At 49.0% G+C, this 15,140-nt stretch overlaps 2 protein-coding genes across 2 annotated transcripts; both read left to right on the forward strand.

Moving 5' to 3' along the window:
• Nucleotides 1-990: 990 nt before the first annotated feature.
• P170DRAFT_448745 (uncharacterized protein) lies at nt 991-3,045 on the forward strand (the record flags this gene model as incomplete). Its single annotated transcript, XM_024850990.1, has 3 exons — nt 991-1,015; nt 1,364-2,736; nt 2,800-3,045. The coding sequence occupies 3 exons, from the start codon at nt 991-993 to the stop codon at nt 3,043-3,045; spliced, it is 1,644 nt and encodes a 547-aa protein (XP_024702368.1).
• Nucleotides 3,046-13,792: 10,747 nt separating this feature from the next.
• On the forward strand, nt 13,793-14,930 carry P170DRAFT_233739 (uncharacterized protein). The gene is made up of 3 exons (XM_024842912.1): nt 13,793-13,826; nt 13,944-14,548; nt 14,658-14,930. Exons 2-3 carry the CDS (start codon nt 14,204-14,206, stop codon nt 14,817-14,819), a joined length of 507 nt encoding a protein of 168 aa, XP_024702369.1. The 5' UTR covers nt 13,793-13,826; nt 13,944-14,203; the 3' UTR covers nt 14,820-14,930.
• Nucleotides 14,931-15,140: the final 210 nt, after the last annotated feature.

A 15,140-nucleotide genomic window follows, 5' to 3' on the forward strand; every position in this document is an offset into this window, starting at 1 on the left:
AGATTCATTCCATCAATCCACTCACTTACCCACAATGGCTTCGGGTCTCAAAGAGAACCAGCCATCGATTCTTCAGGAGAAAAGGCATTGTTCGTGTCCCCCCGTTGGCTTGCAATCGTTCTCCAAACCCCAAGCCAGACAATCTGAAGAGTCAGGGATCATCAACTTTCCTCTCCACTTGACCTCAGCTAGCGACAATCCGTGTGGACCCCGTTCCCTGCCGGCCTTCTGAATGGGCGTCAGAAGCACAGTGCATGCCAATTACGTATTATTATTGAGTGGTCCGCCCTTTTGGCGATGATACCATAGTACATCTGGCCTGGGTCTGAAGCGGATGATCCGATGTATCTGTCACTCGCCATGCGAGGCAACTACTCGATATATGGACCAAAGTCAACCGGAAATTGGACGTCGCGGGTACCACGGTACCTCGCACCTTGTCATAATGAATCCCCAATACTAACAGGATTCTGTAAAGTTCGCCTTAACCGTCTCCATTTTCCAGCGTCAACACTAGGGCCGGCCGGCTAATCCACATATTAACAAGACGCCAAGTTGAGCAGAACCAACCGCCGATGGCTTTCTCTTTCCCCCCTCTTCTCCTCTCCGCGTCTTTTGGTTCCCCCTCTCCGATCATCCGTCTTTCTGCAATTCATTTGGCGTGGCGGTACCTTTTTTATTTTTTTTCGGGGCTGTCTCAAATCTTACTCAATTTTGAGTCTCCGGAGCGAACCCTGGTCGTCGCCGAAACCCCCACCGCCGCCTGACCGTCTGGAGCCCTCACTGCGATCATCTTCCTTCATTACTGACCTGCTACGGCTTGACTTATTGACAGCTGCACAGCCCATGTGATTGCTCCGTCGCTTTCGTTTCTGAACTCTGCCCGAACTAACAGCCTGGTTGTTTTTGTGATCTATATACTCAAGTTTTTCCCATTTTCGGCCTAAGTAGAGATCGATCTTAGCCTTCCTCTCATAAGACCATCGTATCATGTTCGGATGGGCTGGTGGACTGGGTAAGGCTTCCTCCCTTTCCTTTTCCTTCGCAGCGTTGTCCCCCCCCCCGACCATGCCTTTTCGACCTTCTGCGTGCAATTTGCTTCTTCCAACACATAGTCACCATAAGCTTATGCTAGCACGGACTGCCCCTCCTGAAACGGTCGCCGCATACTCGGTGATGAGCTTACAGCTCTCCCCGGCCATGGCACGTTGTACAGCCCCTCGACCTAAGCATTGTGAAGTTTCACCTGCCTATTGATCGGCAGTAAATGACCAATTTTTCACCTCGCGCATTACTTTCCTCGTTCTAGACCAAGTCCATAAAGAAAATGTCCTATGTATTCACCCACTAACTGTCTATGCAGGCCTCGCGCCCGTGGGCTGTGAGCCTGAGAAAGAACGCCGGCCCCCGTCGGCCCCAACGAGCTTGGACTTCCCTGCCCATACCTCGGATACGACGGGGAACGAGCCCGAGTCCTCCCTGAGGGAGATAGGCAGCATCCTAGGTTCTATCAAAAGGCCGCAGGATATTTCGGCCGAAAAGTTCAAAGCTTTCAACCTGAGAGTAGAGCATGACATTCCTGCCTCAGCCATCGTTCGACAGGATGTCCCCAACTCCTGCCCCCCGCTGCCGTGGGAGGACGAGTCCCTAAATCCGTCGCCCTTGGCAGAAGATGGATCCCCTATCTTGCTGGAAAATGGTAATCCGTACCCACCAAAGGACAGATTCGAGGTGCTGAAGGACGAGCTGCTTCTTGACAATGACGATGCCTTCCGAGAGGTCGGCAGACTACCTCCGCGGGAAGGCCGCCAAAAGGTCCGGGTGACGCAGGCGAGAAAGTTCTGGATGGGGTTGGAACGTATGTCACAATACTGGGATTCGAGCTTAGATCGCTACTACGAACGTCCCGCGACGCCTCAAGGCACGCCACAGGCGACCGATGGCGAGGTACAACCACCTCAGAACGAGAGCCAGACGGGAACGGAAATGAACCTCGATGAACCGCCCACAAACAATGATCAGAAAGACGGACAAGCAGAATTCGTGACGATGTATCAAGGTCGACGCATAGCGGCGGGACATGAGATGCCAGAAGATATCCGCGAGGAGACGATTCGAGCGTTGACCGAGATGGCTGCTTGGCCCTTCGGGTGCCAGGTAGCCCTTCCAATCATGCCTCCCCGACTCACGCTCGGTACACTTCTTTTCCCCATTCGGCAGACCTTTGAGGTCGCTCGATCCCCCAAGGATCGACAATTGGCCCGAAGCGGCGTCATGGAAGGGCCTCTATTTGCAGCCCAGTGCCGACCCGAAACTTCCTTTCGAGCACCGCAGGAAGCCACGGGCTCAGGCTTCGGTGAGGTGTGCGATCTCTTTCGAGAATTAGGAAGCATGCTGCTGGCTGCCCAAGAGCGGCTGCGCCAGGGAGCGACCGAAGTCAAACCTGGCGAAGGGAAATGGTGGACGATGACGCCTCGGTGGGGTGGCGCCTTCAACGACGTTGTGGGCGACAGTGGCAACTTTAGCCATGGCGATGACAGGCCAACGCTTGATGCCGGCAATGTTCGCAAGCGATCCAAATACGAGCATCCATTCTTTGCCCCTCGAAGACCCAACGGCTCACGTCGACTGAGCAACGCGGAAAGATGGAGACTCGTTCAGCCAGGGCCCAGTCTTTGGGACCGACGGATGAGGTATATTCAAATTGGAAAGAGCCAGGACAGCGCTTTCGACGACGTAAGTTACCATGGGAGAGGGCATCTGCACCATGAATCGACTAACCAAAGCGATATCAACCAGATCTATATGCTGTCCTCGATAAACCACCACATTGCCATTCTTCATCTGCGCGTCCATCATCGATACATCGAGGTATTGACAACAGGCGACAGCGATTTCCCCCCAGACTCTGATACAGCGGACCATCCGTGGCATGTTCTCAAGATGCGGCGGACCAAGTGGTATGATTTGTTTGATGCTCAGGATCGCCTGGAGGTATTCAAGGGAATATGGACTATATTCCATTACATGCTCCGTCGGCCTTGAATTTATTTGTTTCTTCATCTTATATAGCATTGGTTTGTCGCTTTCAGCCGATCGATTTGATCTATAGACTGATATCCCCAATTATGTTATTCATATTCAACCTGTTTTCCCCTCTTGCTGATTTCACTCGTCCACGAGCGCAGACGTCGGGTCAGTTGGAGTATATAGCAGAAATACAACCATGCAGCAGAGTTGGTCTTTATGGAACTTATAGAGCATTTGCGTACTTGAAACGATACCGCGTAAAGTCCTAGCTTGCTCGTTTGAAGTCTTTTAGAATACCAACATTTCTCCTTCCATCAACCATTAAGCGGTCCATATCCAAACCTCGGCTTAAAGCCATCTCTACAATACAGACTAACGATCAATGAGCATACAGCCTTTTTCCTATCCATCCAGCCTAGCGAGTATTTCAAGCCCCTTTTCCCGCACATACTCGGATGACAGCTGGCTAACCGCCCTCTTAAGCGCCATGTATCCATTCCATCCATCCCTTTAAACCACCCCTTTCTTGTCTCGACTGATTCCCAGATCGCGACGCCATGATTGGCACATCGCTCAAACCACGTTGTTTTGATTTTCCTTTAACCCAGTAGACATATGTGTGCTCCACACAAATCCCTCCCTTTCTTCCTTCTCACATCACAGCGCAAACTCGACGAGTCGATTAGGAAGGCGATGTGTCCTCGATCTTGACATCTGAGTTTGAAGATCTGGGCCGCTTCTCGCCCACGGTGTCTGACCGTTCGGAAGATGTCTCCTGTATGTGTGTATGGCTGCTGTCCGGTGCCTGGCTAGGAAGTCGTACAGGTACTCCTTGGGTAGGTCTGGAAGCCTGCCCTCCCTGTCACTCGACCCCCTGTCCGTCCCGTTTGCCCTCTGCGGGTCGCCTGTCTGTCTATACTACATACTACCCACCATCTAGTCATCGCACCGACTAGTTTGCCTATTGAGGTTGTCCACGGGGTGGTTAGCCCAGTAAGGTAGCGACTAGAGTCATGCGCGCCGAGGGTCCAAGCTCCAGCTCCATCCCCCAGCCTTCTCCAGAACAGGTCGATACATTCCTACGGTATGCACAAAAGACTGGTACGACCTCCAATCTAGGGAGCCGAATACTTCCACCGACTGACTTGCTAGAGGTATCTGCCTGGTGGTGCAGGTACCTAGCCGCCAAAGCCGAGGGGAACGCCCGTTTCTCTCTTTTTTTATTACCTTTTATTGTGCCCCTTCCCTGCTTCTGCGTGGAGTACATATGTGTATGTCTATGTGCGTGTTATGCCTGGCACATACGGACGTGCGTACACGACGGCATGGGTCGCGTTTGCAGTTGGGCTGTCTCGGAGTTTCCGAATCAGTGGTGCCTCTCTCTCTCTTCTGCCTCGGTGTCTTGGTGGAGATGTGTCAATGTCACTAGCTGACGATATCTAATACATCCTAGGGAGGTAATCCCTCATACTGTACGGGAATCCTCGGTTAGATAATGCCTCGCACCGTATAATGCGGTTTATAAATAGAGACAGCTAGTCGGTGCGTACTTCCCTAGTCAATGTGCTTTGTTTTTGGTCTTTCCCTTTGTATTGTCTGTCCAGGATTGTAGAGCAATTCCCTATTTGGTATTAGCGACGACGACGGACATCGCAGACACCGTCGACACCTACTTCGTAAGTAGGCAGGTAGGTACGTATCGATTATTGTCACTGTTCGCCGGGCTCGCCTCACTTTCATCTTATCGATCTGCTCCGGTTTTCTCCAAAGGCGGGATCGAGGAACGGCAGGGATGGTGGCATCTACGCCGGCGGCGAGCAAATGGATGGGCAGCACTCCGGGGTACGCGAGTGGAAAAGGAAATCCGGCGCGCAGATTGGAGCAAAAGCACGGCGGGATCAACCAGTCAGGATGCTCCGTGCAGTGAGGCTCCCGAAGGTTCTGATCACGGATCATCATCCCACACACACACATCCCAGCAGATGGGAGTCTGTGCGTGGCGATGGACATCGACACATACTGCTTCCAGAGATCCCCTCCCCTCCCCCCCTGCCCTACACAACGGACCCGAAAATTTCAAGTAAGGAGGGTCCCCGGCCGGGAGGCAGTGCTGCCATTAACGATCACTAGCTGATAGTGAGGGAGAAGGTCGGGGGGCGGAGAAAAGCAGGCGAGGCCGAAAAACAAGGCGGGAATAATAATCATCATTCGACACGGCTGCCTTGCTTCGACGGGGCTCCACTTCGGTTCCTCCTACGTAGGTAGGTGTATAAACCCCGTATATGACAAGGGATGGTGAACGCCATTTGATGGTGATGGCTGACACGGGAGATAATGGCTGGTGGTGGTCACTGGCTACGTCTTCCCCTGCGTGGACAACACCGATCGTAGTTAACACTTGACGGTAGGTAGTTAGTAGTTACCTGTAACCAGCGGGTTACTTCATAGTATGCAACCATTCCTACTCCGGACTCCATAATCATCTCTCACATATGAAGAATATTTATGGAGATTCCCGCCCGAAAGGCTCGGCCGTTCGTCGGGATTGCTGATCAGGGGAAGCGGGCGGATGCCAAAAGCCTGGGAGTGTACTTTTGCAGCCGGCGATGCCCAAGACAGTAAATGCTGGACGGCAGCCTGGTTGGTTGCGTCTTGATCATTCAGAGTCCTGGTCCGGTCAATAATGTCAGACAACGGAGTCCAAGTGACCATCAAGCCCTTCCGCTTCCTTCACTTCCTCCCCAGAATCCGTCAGGTTGCAAACTCTGTGTTTCTTCAGGCGGGTATTCCAGACCAGTCCATCAATCCGGCACAGGCCGAAGAGATGGCTCAAAGAGGCATGTTGACTGCACATCGCTCAGGTCCCCATGAAGTGTTTCATCATTAAAATAATACATCCATCAAAATACGCTCGTATTATCCCCGCTTCCTGTCGTTCTCTGCCCGTCTCTGCCTACAACTACTACGCTACCGACTCCCCAACCACCGACCGACGACGTTGCCCTATCTGTGCGCAACTTGGCCACTTGGCGAGCAAACGTCCTCGGTAGATATGTCCCTACGCAAGGTAGTATACCCGGGTAAGATACTGTACACACAGACCCAAGTATTTCGCGACGGAGGCATTCTTCCATTGCCCGCTGATCGGGATCCCTTCTCGTGTCCTCAAAGCCCGTGATTTGTCACTGCCCCTATGTCACTCTAGCCAGGTACCCCCGATTGCCAAATTATCTGGGCATTTGGAAGAATACCACCTCAGAACCCCTTCAACACCAAGGAGCATCTTTTTTTGCGCAAGAACCTTTCCCCATCGGGCTCTGTGCATGTCTCGGTACCAGAAATTGAAATCGCGCCTATGTATGCACGTACGCAGGACCTATGTACCTGGAATCGCCGCCGTCGACACCCATAGGTAGACAAACGTCCTCACAGTCCGGACGTGTAGTTACATGGACATGACATGTGTCGAGGTCGATTTCTCCCACTATACCTATCGCGTTCTTTATAGACAGATGATAATATACAGAGATGAGTATATAGATCAAGATGGGGAATGGTCCACCTGCGCGCCATAGTACCAACTACTCCGTACGCGCATACATAAAGAAGCCAGAGTGTCGACAAATCTATACTAAGAAAAAAAAACCAAGACCATTGTGGAGAGGACCGTCCCCCCCCCCAACGACCACATTGCATATGACATGAGAATCATCAGCTTCGTATGCGAGAACTGATCCAACCTAACCTCCTCCAGGAACATGGCTCTCCGATTTAGCGCCATCGCGGACATGTTCGGTGCCGGATCAGGGCTAGTTCTAGGAGACAGTACTCTGTAATGTAATTGAGGTGAAAAAAAGGGGAGGAAACAGCGGAGTAGGTCGTTACAGGGTCGAGAGAGGGGAAAGACAAGGAAAAAGAAAAGGAGATTAATTGAGGTTCCAGATCAATGGAAATGTGATAGATCCAGTGGCGTCCGAGAAAATCGCGACGAGAAAGAGAGCAAAACAGACAGAGACAGGGCTCGGACTTGCCGTCACATTTTAGTATTACAGAAGGCAAAAAAAAAGAAAAAGGTATCATGTCATGCATTATGCCTTAGTGGGCTTTTTCTTCTTCCGTCTGCCATGCACCGATAAAGCAAGTCGTTAAGAGTAAGTTAGCGTTATTAATGATGACAAAAATAAATAGAACATCGACAGGGTATTCCGTCTGTACCTAAAACGGAGTTAAAAATAAATGAATAAAAAAGAGAGAGAAAAAAGACACTTTGGCCGAACGATGGTCAACATGTGGCCAGTTCGGCCGCGACAGGCCCGATATTGGCCCTTCCCTTAGCTTTTCTCTCCCCGCAACGAGCTGTGGGAAAGCATACCGAGAAAGCCTCCCGAGCCCGTCAACCAGGCCCATGGGAGCGGATGGGATGGAAGTTAGAAGTCTATCTTCGCATTACGGAGTCAGCGGGTGGTCGAGAATCTTTTTACTTTACTCCGTGCGCATTACGCATGCATACCGACGATGATCATTCAATGTGGATGTTTTGTCCGTCCGGGCCTCTTGCCGCATGACTTCCACTACGCCGATGATCTCGGGCCCTTGCGGAATGATAAAAAACTCAGTTAGAATAGATAGAAAAGAGCGGCCGTAGGAGAAGTTACACACCCCATTTCTGGCCATCACCACACAGAAAGACCTCCATCTAAGTCTGGGTTCAATCCAGACACAATAATTCGGAGAATTGAACAGATAGATCCGATGTCTTAAGTATAACACATAATGTCCGTTGCTCCCTCCCCGTTTCGGGTTAGATTCTATGCAGAAAGGAACCCTCACAGCCACAGCCAACCCAAGTTGTTTGCGTCTGCAGAGAAATTCGCTCTCCGCGGACAGGAGACTCGGGTCATTTGAACTGCAAATGAGGTTACATCAACTATATATGTATGGGGGTCGTAGTACGCAGAATGATATGGTTGTTTTAATATCCCTGCACCTCCTGTTTCAGTTCTCTTAGCATCCTATCTTAGTGCTTGCTCGCTCCCTTGATCGTATGATCCTTTAAATTATGTAAGTCTAGTACACAAGCCAGCCCATTCAGTCTAATTATCGTCTTGGACCGTGGCACAAACAATGCAGTGCTACTCTGATGCTGCGCTACACATGCAGGTTACAAGATCATAAGATCCGTTCCTGGCTTGCTGGTGGTATGCTCTAATCGATTGTGCTGCACACGCATTGTTAGGTTGTATATAAGCAGAATGATTCCTTATGGTTCTCTTGTTCTCGCAGATACATTGAGCTTTTCCCTTTCATGGCATCGAAAGGCTTCGAATTTCGTCGACTTCACGTGATGGGGGTCTGTGCATGGAGTTGTGCAAGGGATTTATTAGGCTTTGCCGACTGAAACGCGTACGGTATGCAAGTAGTGTGTATGTCGTATTCTGATAAAGCCCTCTGTGGATACTTAAAAGAAGACGCGGAGATCGCTGAGCACCTAGAGTATCACTTGAGAGGAATGTCTTCAGCATCCTGCTGTCTAGGCACGCCGACCACGTGGTTATTACGCGCATCGGTGTTGATGCCGATGGTATGATATCATATATTTGAACAACAACGTTGACCGAGCGCCGACATAATATCAACAAGCAAATATAGACGGATACATGCCTATCTTTGCCTGGGAGGGAAGGTGTACACTGGATACAAAGAAAAGGCCTCGGCTCTTCTAAAGGCTCTTCGAAAAGCCCATCCTTTCTGACGTTTTCGTATTATCCTCGTATTAATTATTGGCATGGGGTCGGAGGTACGGAGTATTGTCGGGTCCATAGTAGGAGCGATGATTGAAGACAAGGCTGTGATATGAAGGCAACCGATAACTAATCCCGTCTCTGGGAAGTGCGCATCCCGTTTACCTAGCCGAGTAAATCCTGGAAACAGTGGTTGAAAACGTGGGACGCCGACCAGATGGACAAGGCAACTAAACTAATCCTTTTCAACGGGCTAGTACAAAGTAGTGCCTCAGGTAGCGGGTGGACGTTCTCGGGGCACGAATATTCCTTCCTGTTCGAGTCATCCCTTCAATCCTTCTGATGTAACTGCTACTTCATAGTCACTTACTCCGTCCGTACTCTTCAGGAGGTGCTCGGCTCACCAAACAAAGCAAAACCCCATAACCGCCCTGATGAGACTTATCATGTACCAGTGAAATTCCCCGAAATTTGCAGCCTCACTTTTCTGGGGATCTGCGCAGTTACAGTAGAATTATGATCCGCCGGCGAACCGCCCCCTCGGAGTCACAGGGCGGGCGGTCCCGCTGTCAGGCCCTCCCATGCCCATGACCAAAATGAGGGATGACCTGCTGTCGCTATCACCCGCTGCGTCAATCATTCGTGATTATTGGCCTAGGCATGCATACTATGTAGCTTGATGGGCCAACGTTCGACACTGTTGGATATACTAGGGATGGCTGAACCTTTGGACTCTGGCAATGGAGGATCCAGAGGGGCGAGATTACGACAGCCAAAAAACCCCATGACTGTGATTGTGAGCTCTGGAGTTGATCTACATCGTCCTCGTGATGACTCGGGGTTCAACGCTCCATTCCAATCGCCGGTACTCTTCAGCCCGGTAACACCGATGTCCTTGGCTGGTGATCGATGATGAGCCACCCCGTGTCCTTGATACATGGGCACAATCCAGCGTCCGACATGATGTAGGGACTCATTTCATTGTCATTGGCTCGATTGTGAATTCCATGATATATCCAGCGGCTGGGTCAGGGTCATCCAGAGCTCAGATCGCATCGACCTTATCTTACCACCGACAACGACGTAAGGACTCCGTTGGTTTCAACCGATAGAGTTAAGAACCGTGTCAGGCGAATTTTAAAATTGCCAATCATGTTGCTTCGCCGTGACCCTCTCCGAAAGGGGCAGGGTACTCCTAGGGGTAGTACCTACGTTGTCACCGTCAAGGAATGTGGTTCTTGTGCTACCCACTGTATCACCTTCAAGGACTGACCATTCATCGACAGGGCTATCCCTTGCATTGAGTGCTTATTCATACCACCATCCCACATACATCACGCGCAGGAAACTTTGACGATCGAAAACATCCACCTTGCAAGGGGAGGAGGGGTCATACATTTTCAAGAAAATGGAGGGAGTGAAGAGGGGGAGAGGGATTTGCTTACCGGCGGGTAAAAGAAAAATAAAAATGATGACCACCGTTCTCATTCTAATTCAAACCAATCAATCGCGTATCCGCGCGGATTGGGCATCGTGACGGATGAAAAATGAGGAAAGCATGATGTTGGCGGGCTTCTACACCGTATAGTCGCTATAACCACCTATATTTATCCTTTGCCTTAGTTTTTTAGTCTAAACCCGAGATCTAACAAACACGCCGCCAGCCAACCGAATCAAGGGGTTGATCCAAGAGACGGGATCTTGAAAAAAGTTAGATTTGCGGATCAACCCAACACAACGCAGGATCTTGGTGAGCTCTGGCAATGGGGTCGCCAAAAGAGTTCTATTGGCGGTGTTTGTTAAAACAAAAAAAGGTCTCTGGCGTCTCCGTAGCACCTTTCCCCACCCGAATAACTAGTAGTTTTCATTATTACCCGGATAATACCGCAACGCGACTTGCGGCCGGAGTAGATGTATAGAAAACGACCATCCCTGTTCTCCCGTTTTTCCATCATAAGGCACAACGATTTGGGTATTTCCCCCCACATTTTACCCCATCAGAGAACAGGGTCCTCAGCGCCTCCGTCAGAAAATGTGATCAAGGCCATCCGGAGAAAGCCTGTCACGTACGGCGTCGAATGTCTTGCTGATCAACCGCGACATGTATGTATATGTATCCCGCCCCTCCCTTTTTTTCCCGAGACCGAGAAAATCCCAGCCAGAGTTTGGGGACTGTGGTCGGGCAAGTTGATTGATAGTCCGCGCTTGCAACGGAGTAAGCCGTTTAGATCCCATGTTAGACCCCACTAATAATTGTCTTCGGACTTCGGAGAGTCTGGTAACAGCGTTCCATCGGTATATATCGGTATTTGAGACCTCCTCACCGTAGGAACTCCGTGGATAGCTTGGCTCTACTACGTAAGCTTTAAAGGTGCTCGGCCAAATGCTACCTCGCGTCCTCTAGTGGTTTTGGACCGCTAAGCTATTTTAGAATGGAAGATATTTCTGACGAAAAGAAATTATGGCATCATTTGTCTATTTTTGTCTAATTATTTACGGCTGTTGATGTTGCCACCTAGATACTACACTGTAAGGTAAATAATAACCCTCCATTTTATTGTCTGGGGAATCTTTCTCAACGCAATACAATGAGGCCCGGCCATGCAATTCTCTTTGTGCCACACAAATTCGGCTGGAATGCCGCCGCCCGGAAAGCGAGGGATGCCGGGAGGGTAAATTATACCCAGGATTTGTCAGAAAATGTCACGATGTGGTACCCAAATACGGGCTGTATTCCACTATACGGTAAGGGCGTTTGAAAATAAGTCATACATCCATTCTGCGTTCCTTCATTCGCCATGAGTGTTATACCCCAATTACATCTGGAGGATAAACAAAGGGGAGAGAAAAAAAATCTACAAAACACAGGTGTATACCTAGAAGTTTATTTTGATTATAACTATAGACCATATACACCCGATGGGCTCCGAGTGTTACGGTCAACCAAGGGCGCTTCCCGTCACTTACCATGCGTTGACCTACCATGGATTTCCCGGCAGTTGGTCCTAAATCCTATCTGACCTGGAACCAAGGAACAGCTGGCGGCTGTGGAGTTTGATGTATGTCACTTTATACGTGTAAAATCCGTATGTATGTAAGTAGATAACAGCGACATGAATAGATGATCTCACCTCTGCCCCCTCTTTACGTGAAATGGTGGGGGGTTTTTAGGCTGCGGCTGGTCTTTTTTTTTTCTAAAAAAAAATCATTAGTATTTATTTTTCTTTAAGAGAGAGAGGGAGAGACTATTACCAAATGATCGACTTTAGCGTTGAGGCGAGAGCAAACCCTGAGAAGGATAGAGTTGATTTGAAGCAGAGGAAATATACTATTTTACCCTGAGGAGTAGGTATTATTCATAACATTGGTATCTCGGTTACATCTCCGCCTTTCTGAGATGGCGCTTCCCCCCCTTCCCCAACAGCTTTTTTTAATCTACGTTGTATGCAGAAAGCCTAGGTATGTAGATAGGCCGTGATTCGCTGCAGAGCACATACCGATGTATGCAGGCTTAGCCTGAGGGGGTGGGAAGCCATGACCCTTGGTGCAAAAACCAAGGGAGGACCTCAGTTGCTGAGGATTCTCATTTCTCACCGTCTTCTGATCCCGTGCGGGGCTGTGGTTAGGGAATAAGGATGCCTCCAGGGTTGTTCATGCATATACTACCTTCTTTGTTTCTCGCCGATCTCTGTCGCAATTTCCAAGATTTCTATATCTTAGTCTGACCTACTTTCGAGCTAGGCACCTGTCTACTGATCTGGATTTATCCTGAAGATTGCTTGCTGCCATCTGGAGGCCGATTCGCCGATCTTAGTTGCGGTCTTTAAATCGAAACTGATTTATCACCATTAGGGCAATCTAGTCTCTTCCCACCGATTTATTCCAGGAAGTCAGTTCACGAGGGGGGGGGGGGGGGGGGGGGCAATAAACACAGATCCCGCCCCCCTGTCCATAAGAAGCCGAGTTAAACTGGGCCACCATAGCAATGGGCGCCCAACATGCCTAAGCACCGGCGCTGAGAGGCTGAATCGGTTGACAGCAAGCATGGCCTGAGCATGTCAGAACCTGTCGGTTTCCGTGCATCTCATCCAGTCAGGTGTATCGTTTGCCATGATTGCCTGAGGGAGAATAATGTTTTTTTTTTTTTTTTTTTTTTTTTTTTTGGTTTTCCTTCGGCTTGGCGGTCCTTGTATTTGAGGATTTGAGGTAGCTCTCCGTGTATATATATGTATTCCAGCTACCTTCTTGATCGTTATGTAAACCGTCTTTAGATAATTAACTATAATGTTTGAATTTTCCCTTTGAGTTTTCTTAGGGGAGGTGAAGGAGATAGCTGATAGATAGACATGTTTCATATTCCTGTTTTTTTGCACCTCATCTCCTCGGTGTTTGACATTAGAGACTAGGAAACATCTCTCTATCTATGGTCTGACGTCCTGACCATCCACCGACCGAATTACCCCTCCTGATTTTGGGCACCGACCACTCCCTGATCAATAAATCTCACTTATCCCATCCAAGAAATCATCGGTCAGGATCCAACAGCACCTGCTATCTCCCAACGGTGCGTCCCCCGGCAATGGAATTGGGTAGTCTAAATTCGGGTGACACCTTTCTCCCATCTGCCTTCTCCCCCCTCCACGATAACCAAACCCTCCCATGTGGCACTGGAAAATCAAAGGATGGAGCTGATTGCGGGTCTGTATGACAGGATTGGCAATTGGAGTTGGTAATAAAAGCTTCCCTGAATCGCTCATTTTTCCGTTTTCTTCCATTTCTTCTACCGCCCTTCTGGCTTTTGGATCGCTCCGAATTATTACCCTCATCGTTAATATCACCATAATTTTGGTTCTCAATCCTTTTCAGCCCGTCCCGGCACGGCTGCCATCGCGGCTCCACTGCCTCTTTTCAGGATTCTTATTTGTATCTTTTTCTCAAAATTTTTATTTTATATTTTTTAATTATATTTTTTAAGGCTTGATCTTCTTACCTAGGGTGTACTGTGGTACTACGGTGTACACCAGTATTGAAAACTGAAACCGAAACCGAAACAAGGTATAGACCAGAAGAAGGAAAGAAACAGATCCCCCCCAAAACAAAAATCCAAATAAAAGAGGCCGGGTAGAAAAACGATCTGTCAATTCGTGGCTTGTGTTAACTCCTGCAAACCAGGATCCCGGTCCAGGGTAACAGGCCTCAGTCCATCAATCAATCCATCAGAAGGAGGCGCGCGTCAAAACAAAAGAAGAGCGAAGAAGACGGAGAAGACGAACAGAAACCGGGAAAAACACCAGAACGCGTTTATCAGGGACACCACTCATTTATATCCCCTACGGTTTTTATTTATTTTTATTTATTTTTATTTTATTTGCAGGAGAAAAAAAAGGAAAAAGAAGTGCCGGAAAAGCAGCTACCTATCCATTCATACTAGTATGAGATCGGGTACGACCAACTCCCTTTCCTTCCTACGGCCGAATCCCTCCACCAGCAGAAAGAAAAAAAAAAAAAAGAAAGACAGCCAGTACTGCGTAAGTGGGAGGGGCAAACCCGGCATTTCATCGTCCACCACCAAATCAATAATAATCATCACAATCACACGCTTTTTGTTTGTCGTCTGTGTGTCTATTTTTTCTTCCGTTTCCCTCCCCCCCTTTCCTTCTTTTTTTTTTTTCTTTTCTTTTTTTGATCAACTCTCTCGGTCACTATTGTCAACAGCCATCCTTCGTCTTCGACCATTTCATCATCAAACCAACCCCCCGCCTCTTTTCAAGTTACTAGTAAGTAGTAATGAGACCGAAATCCCGCTCCAAACACACCTTGAATTTTACCACTACTCCGCCGTACCAGCCAGGTATACGTGCTCCTACTAATTCATTTATTTTCTGGTTTTATTATTCTTTTTCTTTTCTTTTTTTCCATTTTTCTTCTTCCACGCGATATCAAGTCGGGAAAGCTCTTCTACTTACCTATTCTAGTTTAATCCGTGGCCCTGTGTCCGTCTGTCTATCCCGTCTTGACTCTCTCCATTTCCCCGGCGCGAGTTCTTGACCTGTGTCCCCCCCCCTCTCGCTCATAAACCGAGAGAGCCCTTTCTTTGACTTTCCCACCGTTCGATCTACCTTTGGCACCAGGCGACCCGACAGCTTGGCTTAGCTATCTCCCCAATTGATCGGAGAGCAAAAAGCAGTGCTAGTCGCGCGCCGTATTTTATTGGATTCGAGTTTACCGCCGTACCCAACCGGTATTCGGTGCCGTTACAGCGTACGTACTTCTTCTTTATTTCTCGTCAGCAGATTGCAGTTGGGTTCGATTATTTCATATTCTCATGTCACTGGCATATTATTATTATGATCATTATTATACTGTCCG

This window comes from Aspergillus steynii (genome assembly GCF_002849105.1).
Source record: "Aspergillus steynii IBT 23096 chromosome Unknown P170scaffold_6, whole genome shotgun sequence".
In the NCBI taxonomy this organism is placed as follows: Eukaryota; Fungi; Ascomycota; class Eurotiomycetes; order Eurotiales; family Aspergillaceae; genus Aspergillus; species Aspergillus steynii.

Coding starts and splice junctions, on each gene's coding strand:
- P170DRAFT_233739 (XM_024842912.1), top strand. CDS start 14,204: ATGAGATCGGGTACGACCAACTCCCTTTCCTTCCTACGGCCGAATCCC. Junction 14,549..14,657: donor CGCCTCTTTTCAAGTTACTA/GTAAGTAGTAAT, acceptor TTTATTTTCTGG/TTTTATTATTCTTTTTCTTT.